The sequence below is a fragment of the Desmodus rotundus genome, chromosome X (genome assembly GCF_022682495.2).
Source record: "Desmodus rotundus isolate HL8 chromosome X, HLdesRot8A.1, whole genome shotgun sequence".
NCBI classification, from domain to species: domain Eukaryota; kingdom Metazoa; phylum Chordata; class Mammalia; order Chiroptera; family Phyllostomidae; genus Desmodus; species Desmodus rotundus.
Window position 1 is genome coordinate 52,209,376 of NC_071400.1, and position 11,987 is coordinate 52,221,362.

Consider the following 11,987-nt stretch of genomic DNA (forward strand, 5'->3'; position numbering starts at 1 on the left):
CTATGGTATTTAAAGTACCAACCCATAGAGAAGAGATAGGAGATCTTTTGGATAAATATAGTGTTAATCATGATATTTCACCCAACTAGTCACTTTTCAGAATGGGTGGAAAAGAGATAAGACTCTTGTTAGAGGGGGGAATGATTGTGAGCTGAATCCAGAAAAACAGGGAGCTTGTGGGAGGTCGCATTATGAGATATAGGGAGAGTAAAGGATAAAAAGCAAACATAGTGTGCAAGAGAATAGAGTTAACCACAACAGTGATAAAGCTCCGGAAGATAGTGAAATGGGTTAAGATACAGGAGGGGTGCTGTGTAGTATTTACAATTGTATAAAACAACAATTTGTTACAATAATACTGGAACAGCAATCAAATGACAGAAACTGTATGATCTGAATAACGAGAATAGGAAGTGCATGACCTAGAGTAGTGTGCTATTGGAACACAAGTGAAGTGAAAGTAGGAAAATTAAAATACACTATAAAAGAGAGAACAAGGTAAACCAAACAATGCAATTAAACAAACAAAGAAAATGAAGAAAACTTAACAAAAAGAAGAGAAATAATAGAATACTAATAAAATAAAAGAAGTAAAAATAATTGGAAAATAATAATACAAATAAACAATAACATGCAAATTCTCTGGAATAGCAAATTAAATTTGTGTCAGTGTCTCAGTTGTTGGGATTAGCCTTGTGTTCCCTATTTGGTTCTGTCTCTGGTCCTTTCACAGCTCTATGTCTTGTTGTCTCACTTGGGTGAAAAAAAAGAAAAGAACAGAAAAGCCTCCTGCTGACTTTAAACCCACCAAGAGAGTTCTGCTGGTGTTCCTAGATGCCTCAGATTGAGGGGGGTTGTACTTTGCTTTTCTCCCTCCCTATGGTTTTGTGAGGATGGGGACCAGGTCTGGGCCATAATCTTCACAGCTGCCCAGTCTCCAGCCCAGGTCCTCTGTGTGCTCCTGGGCCCCCACTACCCATCTACACTATGCCAGGGCCTTCAATCCACCAATTGTGCCATCCTTGAGGTGCACTAATTAGGGGCAACTCACACACCACCTTCTTGTTCTTTGCTCTCCTAGGTGATAGGTACTCTCAATGTCTCTTTAGGGTAGTTCAGCTACCCCACTGAGTTAATTCTCTCTTGGAACTGCTAACTCTGTAGCCCTGCTGCTCTCTTCTGCTGGGGGCACCTCCTCTTTCCTCTTAATGAGTCAGTCGGGCCACACGGGGGCCAGGGCACTGCTGCTATTGCAGCAGGGGTGGGGGCATGGCCACAGGGGGGATGGGGGCACAGGCACAGCCACTGTGGCAGCAGGGGTGGATGTCTATCGGTGATTTTAAGGCACTATCAGTTGTAAGATGTATTGCACTTTCAAACATGTTAAAATCTGAAAGAAATGACCATCTAAGAATCATTGGCATATAGTATTATTACTGTTTGTTTGAAGAGAGCTGATCTGTGTTGCATGAATTCAAGGCTATAAGAAATAACATGAAAATCATTATACATTCTCTGAACTTGCATTATTTGCAATAAAATATACTGAATTATTGTATGCTTTTAATGAGCCTAGAATGAGATAATGCATGTAAAGTATGTAATACTGATAAAGTTCCAGAGTCAAGAAGTGCCCAGTGAATGAAAAAAAAAAAAAAAAGATAATAGTAATAGTAGTAGTAACATTAGTCTTCATAGTAGTCAAAGTAACACATGATATTTTCAATAAAAACTGGACTATATGTATATTATTAAATTCAATACTTTTGAAATGCTAAGACCCTATATGTTTATTGAAGGTTTTTTAACTCTGAGTTTAAGTAATCTTAATAAATAATAATCACTGCTCAGTGCTTTTGATGAGATAATGCATACAAAATTGTTGATTGTTTATTGGTTAAAATTGTACTTGATACTTTCAGAAGAAGATGAAATACAACTTAGTTTTATTGTTTCTAAAATTCTAAGGATTATATAGATTTATTGAAGTTAACTTCAGAAAGATTAAGTGATTCTAGTTAATAATTCTTTCTATGGTTTTATCTGGGTTGAGTAATATATGAAAGTATATAATAATTATAAAATAATTGACACAATTTGTAACAAATAGGAAGTACACAGTAAAATATATTATAATTTCAATTGTTGTTATTTGTACATAGTATTTTCTATTGTAGTTCATTTTTCCCTTTTTTTCCTTGGCCAAATTAAAAGTTTTTAAAATGTCAAAGATTGCTCTTGTATGCTTGCTAAACCTATTTAAATTTTCTGAAGTTAACTTCACCAAATAATATGTGTCTTTCAGAATTTCTATGAAAATGAATGAGATGATGCATGTGAAGTTTCTTGTTGCTGTTACTGATGTGTTTATGTTTACCTGACATTATAATATCTCCTGATTTTTTACTGGTTGACAAATTTAAAATACTGAGAAAGACAATACATTTGCTGAACTTAACTCTCTAGGGCTAATATAACTTCATCCATTAACATAGAATAGCAGTTCTCAAACTCTTTGGTGTAAGGGCCACATTATATTCTCAACATAATCGGAGACCACAAAAAGTTTTTGTTTATGTGATTTATATCTATTGATATTTATTATGTTACAAAGTACAAGTAAGAAGTATTTTAAAGTTTATGAATCATTTCACTTAAATGACAATAAGCCCATTTATTAACATAAATACCATATTTTCATGAAAACTAACTGTATTTTCTCAAAAAATTAAGACAGAAATCAAGCATTGTTTTACAGTTTTGAAAATCTCTTTAATGTTTAGTTTTATGGAGAGACAGTTGGATGTTCATACATGCATCTGCATTCAACCTGTTGTGATGTGTTGTTTGGATTACAGTTTATAAAGAAATTCAGTTTTAAAAACAAATAGTTGGAAAAGGGAAACCTAGGAAACTCTCTAAAAGAGTCTCAGAGTCTAAAAGCCCTTGAACCATACTTTGAGAACTGCTGACACATATCTTTAATTTTTAAAGTATTGAATGAGATAATGTATGCAATTTATATTTTTTATTAAAGCTACCTTAGTGGTTGCTATTATTTATAATTTCCAGATATTCTCAAAGAACTTGAGTTTCTTCTTGTTTTGTTGACTGCTTCCATGGCTTCTAAAAACAAACAAAAAAATGATGGTATAGATTTGGTAAAGAAGTTAAGCTACTTTACCAAATAATACCTGTATTAACCCAATTGAGATAATGATTTTTACATCTATAATGTCAGTAATATGTATGGTTCAGAGCCTGGCACATATGGTAGACTTGATGAAAGCCAACCTTACCCTTTACTCAATGTACATAAAATTATACCAATAGATGCCAGGGATAAAATTAGCCTCAAATATTCAACAACCGTTTCTTCTGATCTGGAATCACTCTGCTACTCTCTCTTGTTTTCCCTTGACAAGCCCTATTTTCAGGCCCTAGAATCCATTAGCAAAAAGAATAAATCTTATAACAGAAGCAAGCTAACACCACTCCATACCTGGGCTCATGAGTAATGCTGACTTACACGGATCTTAGAGTCGTGTATGAGGCCTTCTCCAGAGACTTCGGATGACTCTAGGAATACCTAGAAGATTGTGCATCATTTCCTGTGGGGATTGAATCTCCACTTTAACACTTGTTTCCTGAGCGTAGGTGTGTCTACCTTGTCAGGATTCCTCTAGACTCTAGTTCCCACATTTCTGGGGGGCAGTGCAGGAGGAGATTGGAAAATGTTCCCCTATACTCCTCTGGTCTTATGACAGGATCCTGAGAAAATATAACCATTTGTATTAGGGAGAGTAGCATGAGATACCTCAAACTAATCTGTAACAGTTTATTTTTCTAAAAAATGTCTGAAGCAAATATGGTAAAATATTAATGTTTCCACAAAAAAAAAAAAAAAAAGAAAATGGACTTCTTCCCCATAATTATATCAAAGTGGTGAGTGTTTCCACTTAGCAGTCCAAGTGTTTAGTTCTGGAGGTAATCACTTTCAAGATTAGCAATGGCCACTATGTCTTGGAGACCTTTCTGACCCTGATAGAGATTTCTTTGTCAGTTTCAGAAGGGACCTCTATGTTTTCTTTTTCCTTTTACAATTTTAAAACTATTATTAAACTTTGGTTATGGAGACTTTCAAAGAATACAAAAGTGCTTAGAATTATGAGGGGGACCCCAAATAACCCAGAATTTATTTACAAATATTTGTTTATTGATTCATAGATGTTTAAATTTCAATCACTTTCAAAGTACTCTCCATTTCATGCAATACACTATTGAGACTTTTTCCACTGTTCAAAACAGTTTTTGAATTCATCAATTTTGATGTCTTTTAGTGTTTCTGCCATTTTTTGTTTTACCTCTTCCACGTTGGCAAAACATTCCCCTTTGAGGACTTTTTCTTCTGGGAAACAACAACAAAAAAAATGTCTCTTGGAGCCAGAACGAGTGAATAGGGAGAGTGGGGCATAGGGGTAATGCCGTTTTGGGTCAAAAACTGCCGAACACTCAGCACAGTGTTCACTCATAAATCATATTTTGTGAGATGGGCAAACCCTTTGAGTCTTCAAAAAATTCACTAAAGCCAAATTCAGACTCTCACGATAGCACCAGCTGATACACTGATACAGATGGAGATGGGTTCCTAGAGCATTCACCTAACATGGGAAGCCTGTACTACAAGGGGCCCACCCTCCAGAATATAATTGTGGTTTCTTTTCGGTAATCCCTTGTATATAATAAGACCCATGCATTCATTATCCAGCTCCAAAATTTATCAGTTCATGGACTGTCTTGATTCATCCATACTTCCATCCAATTCTCCTTCTTATAATATTTTGAAATAAACTCCAAACAACATAACACTTCATACACAAATATTTCAGCATATATATCTAAAAATATAAGAACTATTTTTCTACATAACCACAATGTGAACATCACTCTTAAAAATTAATGAGCAATACATGGATTGGAAGAATTAACATCATCAAAATGGACATACTACCGAAAGCAATTTATAGATTCAATGCAATCCCTATTTGAGTACCCATGACATATTTCACAGACATAGAACAAACATTTCAGAAATTTATATGGAACCATAAATGACCCCGGAGAGCTGGAGCAATTTTGAGAAAGAAGAACAAAGCAGGAGGGATCACAATACCTGATATCAAACTGTATTACAAAGCCACGGTAATCAAAACAGCCTGGTACTGGCATAAAAACAGGCACATAGACCAATGGAACACAACAGAGAGCCCAGAAATGAACTCAAGTCTATACGGTCAATTAATATTTGACAAAGGAGTCAGAAGCATTAAAAGGACCAAAAACAGCCTCTTCAACAGATGGTGTTGGGAGATCTGGACAGCTAAGTGCAAAAAAATGAAACTCGATCACCAACTTACGCCATACACAAAAATAAACTCGAGATGGATAAAAGACTTAAATATAAGTCATAACACCATAAAAGTCCTTCAGGAAAACATTGGCAGGAAAATCTCAGACATTCCCCGCAGCAACATCCTCACAGACATGTCCCCTAAAGCAAGGGACATAAAGGAAAGAATAAAGAAATGGGACCTCATCAAAATAAAATGCTTCTGCAAGGCTAAAGAAAACAGCACCAAATTACAAAGAGAACCAACAGTATGGGAAAACATATTTGCTAATGATACCTCGGACAAGGGACTGATCTCCAAAATATATAAAGAACTCACACGACTCCACTCCAGGAAGACAAACAACCCAATTAAAAAATGGGCAATGGACTTGAACAAACACTTCTCCAAGGAAGAAATACAGAGGGCCCAGAGACATATGAAAAGATGCTCAGCATCGCTAGCCATCAGAGAGAAGCAAATTAAAACCGCAATGAGGTACCATCTCACACCAGTCAGAATGGCCAACATAAACAAATCCACAAACAAATGTTGGAGAGGCTGCAGAGAAAAAGGAACCCTAGTGCACTGTTGGTGGGAATGCAGACTGGTGAGGCCACTGTGGAAAACAGTATTGAATTTCCTCAGAAAACTAAGAATGGAACTGCCCTTTGACCCAGCAATTCCACTGCTGGGATTATACCCTAAGAACCCTGAAACAGCAGTCCAAAAGAACCTGTGCACCCCAATGTTCATAGCAGCACAATTTACAATAGCCAAGTACTCGAAGCAACCTAAGTGCCCATCAGCAAATGAGTGGATCCAAAAACTATGGTATATTTACACAATGGAATTCTAGGCAGCAGAGAGAAAGAAGGAGCTTATACCCTTGTAACAGCGTGGATGGAACTGGAGAGCATTATGCTAAGTGCAATAAGCCAGATGGTGAGAGACAAATACCATATGATCTATGATCTCACCTTTAACTGGAACATAATCAATAGAAGAAAAAAGGAAACAAAATATAAGCAGAGACATTGAAGTTAAGAATAATATAACAATAGTCAGGGGGAAGTGGGGAGGGGACAGTGAGGAGAGGGGATTACAGGAACTACTATAAAGGACACATGGACAAAATCAAGGAGGAGGGTGGAGGTGGGGGAGTGAGGGATATTCAGCTGTGGTGGGGTGGAGGGATGGGGAGAAAAGGCACACAACTGTAACTGAATAACAATGCAAAATTAAAATTAAAAAAATTAATGAACAAAAATTATTTAATATCATCAAAAGGCCAGTCATTGCTAAGAATTTCCAGCTGCATCATGAATATTTTTTAAAGTTGTTTGCATGAAGAACCCAAGGAATTTTACACATTATACTTACGTGATAGGTCTTTTAAATCTTTTAATCAGTAGGTTCTCCCTCTAATTTTTTACTCTTGTAAATTGTTTTGAAGAAGCCATTCCCTCTTTCTTTAATCCCATATTAGCTTCCTTAACTCCAGAAAGCTTCCTGCAGGTTAATCCTTCACTAAACATTTCAACAAGGACAAGTCAATACCCACTTCTTTGTGGCAGGCTTTCAATACACTCTTTCTAGAGATTCCCTTATATTTATGATATTTGGATTAAATGTTCTAATGATAAAAGCTGCAAATATTGTAACCTCCCTTTTTATACTCTTAAGACATGTAACCAGCATGGTTCTATTGTACTTTGTATTCCCAAAAGCCTGTTGAAATCCTCCAAACATTTCAATAAACCTGGTGAAAATCACCTTCTGATACTTGCCACTCTTCCCATCCAGGCTTAAAGGTTTCTTCACCAGGATCTAGCACTATATTACCTGAGCATACTTTTTTGTTTTTGATATCTCTTAGTTTTTATAGCCTTTCTTACTTTTTATGGATAACACGCCTAGGTGCAGAATTGTAGGGATGTCCCAATGCCCCAAGGAGTCTTGTCACATCTATTGCTGCTTCTCACACCATCACTTGGTCTCTTTTTTCTGGTATAAGGCCAATAATTTTAGAAATTCACTGTCTGAGGAAGAAAGCTTAAATGTGATTTTCCAAACATCCTGAGAGAGCTCTCACACACACAAAAATATTGACCACTTTTTCTCTCTTGACCGTCCAGTCACTTTATACCTGAGAAAGTATATTAAGACAAACTGTAGGGACTTTCAGTTTCAGATTTATTCCCTCTGTGTTCAAAAGCCAGCAATGATCTCTGAGACTGAACTTCTGTCTCTTCTCACACTTCACAGTGTAGATCTCCACCAGACCAGGATTCCTAATAATAATCTCTGATAGAATCCCAAAATATGCAATCTGAATTTTCCCAAGCTTCAACTTCCTGTGGACACTAGAGAGAATAAATTAACATTGAGATTTGAATTTCACTTGAAGGTTATCCCTATTTATTGATTCAAGACCTCTTCAGGATCTACTGTAGTGATTTCTGAAAATTTCCATCTTTCTTACTTATATTTGGGTAAAAGATCACCTTCTCCTCACACATTTTCTGCTTGGGAGCATATTTATCAGTGGATGTGCTTACCCAAAATACTACTTCTCAGTATTCTTAAAAAAAATGCTTCAAATTTCACAGAAAGATGGAATGATTGCATGTCTTCCAAGTTTGCATTTCACTCTCTCTTGACCTTAAAACAACATTGCCTATGACCAGATTCTCATTAAAACTCTTGCTAAGGCTTCCGGCCAAGATGGAGGTGTAAGTAGACACACTGTGCCTCCTCGCACAACCAAAAGAAGGACAACAAAAATTTAAAAACAAAAAACAACCAGAACTGACAGAAAATCAAACTGTACAGAAGTCTCACAACCAAGGAGATAAAGAAGAAACATTCATCCAGACCAGTAGGAGGGGCAGAGATGGGCAGCCAGGGCCAAGAGGACTCAAAGCAAGGTGGCAGCTCACGGACCCAGAGAGGTGGCGGAATGTGGAACAGGGAGGCAGCGCGGCAGCTACCAGACCCCACAGCCCCACATTCGTGCATAGATAAACTGGTAGGGATGGCGGGGGAGTGAAACAGACCTCACAACCCAGGGCTCCAGCGCAGAGAAATAAAGCCTCAAACCTCTGATTGAAAACACCCATGGGGGTGGAGGCGGCAGTGGGAGCAACTCCCAGCCTCACAGGAGAGTTCGTTGGAGAGACCCACAGGGGCCTAGAGTGTGCACAAGTCCACCCACTTGGAATCAGCACCAGACGGGCCCAGTTTGATTGTGGGTAGATGAGGGAGTGATTGTAATCCAGCAGAGAGTGGAGCAAATGGCATTGCTCCCTCTCGGACCCCTCCCCCACATACAGTGTCACAGCAAAGTGACCAGCATTACCCTGCACTGTTGAACACCTAGGGCTCCAACCCTTTACGTAACAGGTGCGCCAAGACAAAAAAAAATGGTCCAAATGAAAGAACAGATCAAAGCTCCAGAAAAAATACAACTAAGCAATGAAGAGATAGCCAACCTATCAGATGCACAGTTCAAAACACTGGTAATCAGGAAGCTCACAGAAGTGGTTGAATTTGGTTGCAAATTAGATGAAAAAATGAAGGCTATGCTAAGAGAAACAAAGGAAAATGTACAGGGAACCAATAGTGATACAAAGGAAACTGGGACTCAAATCAATGGTGTGGACCAGAAGGAAGAAAGAAACATCCAACCAGAAAGGAATGAAGAAACAAGAATTCAGAAAAATGAGGAGAGGCTTAGGAACCTCCAGGACATCTTGAAACATCCCAACATCCGAATTATAGGGGTATCAGAAGGAGAGGAAGAAGAGCAAGAAATTGAAATCTTATTTGAACAAATAATGAAGGAGAACTTTCCTAATCTGGCCAAGGAACTAGACTTCCAGGAAGTCCAGGAAGCTCAGAGAGTCCCAAAGAAGCTGGACCCAAGGAGGAACACACCAAGGCACATCATAATTACATTCCCCAAGATTAAAGAGAAGGAGAGAATCTTAGAAGCAGCAAGAGAAAAGGAGACAGTTACCTACAAAAGAGTTCCCATAAGACTGTCAGCTGATTTATCAAAAGAGACCTTACAGGCAAGAAGGAGCTGGAAAGAAGTATTCAACGTCATGAAAGGCAAGGACCTACATCCAAGATTACTGTATCCAGCAAAGCTCTCATTTAGAGTGGAAGGGAAGATAAAGTGCTTCTCAGATAAGGTCAAGTTAGAGGAGTTCATCATCACCAAGCCCTTATTATATGAAATGTTAAAGGGATTTATCTAAGAAAAAGAAGATAAAAAATATGAACAGTAAAAATGACAGCAAACTCATACTTATTAACAACCACACCTAAAACAAAAACAAAAGTAAACTAAGCAAACAACTAGAACAGGAACAAAACCACAGAAATGGAGATCACATGGAGGGTTATCAACAGGGGAGAGGGAGGAGGAGAGAGGGGGGAAAGTTACAGAGAATAAGTAGCATGAAATGTAGGTAGAAAATAGACAGGGGGAGGGTAAGAATAGTGTAGGAAATGTAGAAGCCAAAGAAGTTATATGTATGACCCATAGACATGAACTATGGGGGGGGGGGGGGATGTGGGAGTGAGGGGGTGGGCAGGATGGAGTCGAGTGAAGGGGGGAAATGGGACAACTGTAATAGCATAATCAATAAATATATATATTTTTTAAAAAACTCTTGCTAAACTGAGAGTCCTTTCAATTTCTGCTTGTGCAACATTCCTGAATTATGGTTACATGTAGTCCCTGTAGCATGTTTGGGGGTCACACTGTCCTCTCTATTCCCAATAACTCCATAGTTCCCAGGCCCCACTTCTAAAGAACTCTCACATAAACTTTCATCTTCTTGACTCCTTCCCTTGGAAAAGGGGGGAGTGTAAATTCATGTTGTCAACTAAAAACTCATTTCAAGTTCATCCCAACCAACCGTGATATGTTATTATTACTCTTATAAGCGATCTGCACATCATTTTTGTTGCATTTGGAAGATGATAGGCTAAAAAAGAATTAGTTGAATTTTTAATGCCATTGAGTACCGATGTAAATGGTCTCATTCATTCAAGAAATATTTATTGAGTACCTTCTCTGAGCCAGAACAGTTTTAAGAACTGGAAGTAAAACAAACAGGTACAATCTAGTCTTATACAAACCATATCCATAGTAGTTAACCTCAATAATGATAATTCCAAGCCTTCTACAGGAATTCGGGGAGAACGCATTCTTGACATGAAAAAAGATCTTTCATTTTCTAATATCATATTTGTACGCTTTCATGTGAGTGTCCTTTTATACTGTGAATAACTTTCAACAAATGTCAACTCTAAATTTTCTTCCCCAAAATGCAATTGAATATATGACATTGCACAAATCTGTTCAATCCTTCAATGTGCTGTAACAGTGTTCTACCTTTCCTGTTCTTGCTGTTCCTTCAGGTGTATCAGTTCCTATCCCAGTGATTGGACTGAGAGATGAAGAGAAAGTGTTCATCCACAACGCCACCTGCGTACTGAATGACCCAAATTTTGTTCTTATTGGGTCCTTCGTAGCTTTCTTCATACCGCTGACAATCATGGTGATTACTTACTGCCTGACAATTTACGTTCTTCGCAGACAAGTTCTGATGCTACTGCGTGGCCACACCAAGGAACCGCCTGGAATAAGCCTGGATTTCCTGAAGTGCTGCAAGATGAATATCACTGATGAAGAGAATGCTGCAAACCCTAACCAAGAGTTGAACCCGCACCAAAAAAGAAAAAAGAAAAACGTCCTAGGGGGACTATGCAAGCTATCAACAATGAACGGAAAGCGTCTAAAGTCCTTGGCATTGTTTTCTTTGTGTTTCTGATCATGTGGTGCCCTTTTTTTATTACTAATATTCTGTCAGTTCTTTGTGAGAAGGCCTGTAATCAAAAGCTCACGGAAAAGCTTCTGAATGTGTTTGTTTGGATTGGCTATGTGTGTTCAGGAATTAATCCTCTGGTGTACACCCTGTTCAACAAAGTTTACCGAAGGGCTTTCTCCAACTATCTACGCTGCAATTATAAGGCAGAAAAAAAGCCTACTGTCAGGCAAATCCCGAGAGTTGCTGCCACTGCTTTGTCTGTGAGAGAGCTCAATGTTAATATCTACTGGAATACCAATGAACCAATGGTAAACAAAGCTAATGACAATGAGCCAGGCATAGAGATGCAAGTTGAGAATTTGGAGCTACCAGTTAATCTCTCCAATGTGGTTAGTGAAAGGATCAGTAGTGTGTAAAAGAAGTTCAGCACAGTCTTTACCTACAGTAAAGCTAGAAATGTAGGGAAATGTTTTATAATTATTCTGTCCACCCTAATTAAATATTGCTGTCTGAATATAATGTTTTTATATATAGCCTTGCAATCCTGTACTTTATAATCATGCATACAATAGTGAGGTTTAGAGATGGGAAGATGGTGGCAACATAGGTGGGAGCGGAGTCCACTTCCCCTCAACACCAATGAAATACCTAGCTGATCTGAGGAGCAGAGCGAACAGCCAACAGTATTCCAGCATATATGAAGATCAGAGACAAAAGATAGAGGACATTGAAAGATCTGAGGGTAAGAAGA

General features: G+C 38.0%; 1 protein-coding gene across 1 annotated transcript in view; it reads left to right on the forward strand.

Annotated features, from left to right (window-relative positions):
• HTR2C (5-hydroxytryptamine receptor 2C) overlaps nucleotides 1-11,759 on the forward strand; it is a 178,477-nt gene extending 166,718 nt beyond the window's left edge. The window contains 2 exon segments of the mRNA XM_053917643.1: nucleotides 10,827-11,135; nucleotides 11,138-11,759. Coding sequence (XP_053773618.1) covers nucleotides 10,827-11,135; nucleotides 11,138-11,652 — 824 coding nt within the window. The 3' untranslated portion in view covers nucleotides 11,653-11,759.
• Nucleotides 11,760-11,987: the final 228 nt, after the last annotated feature.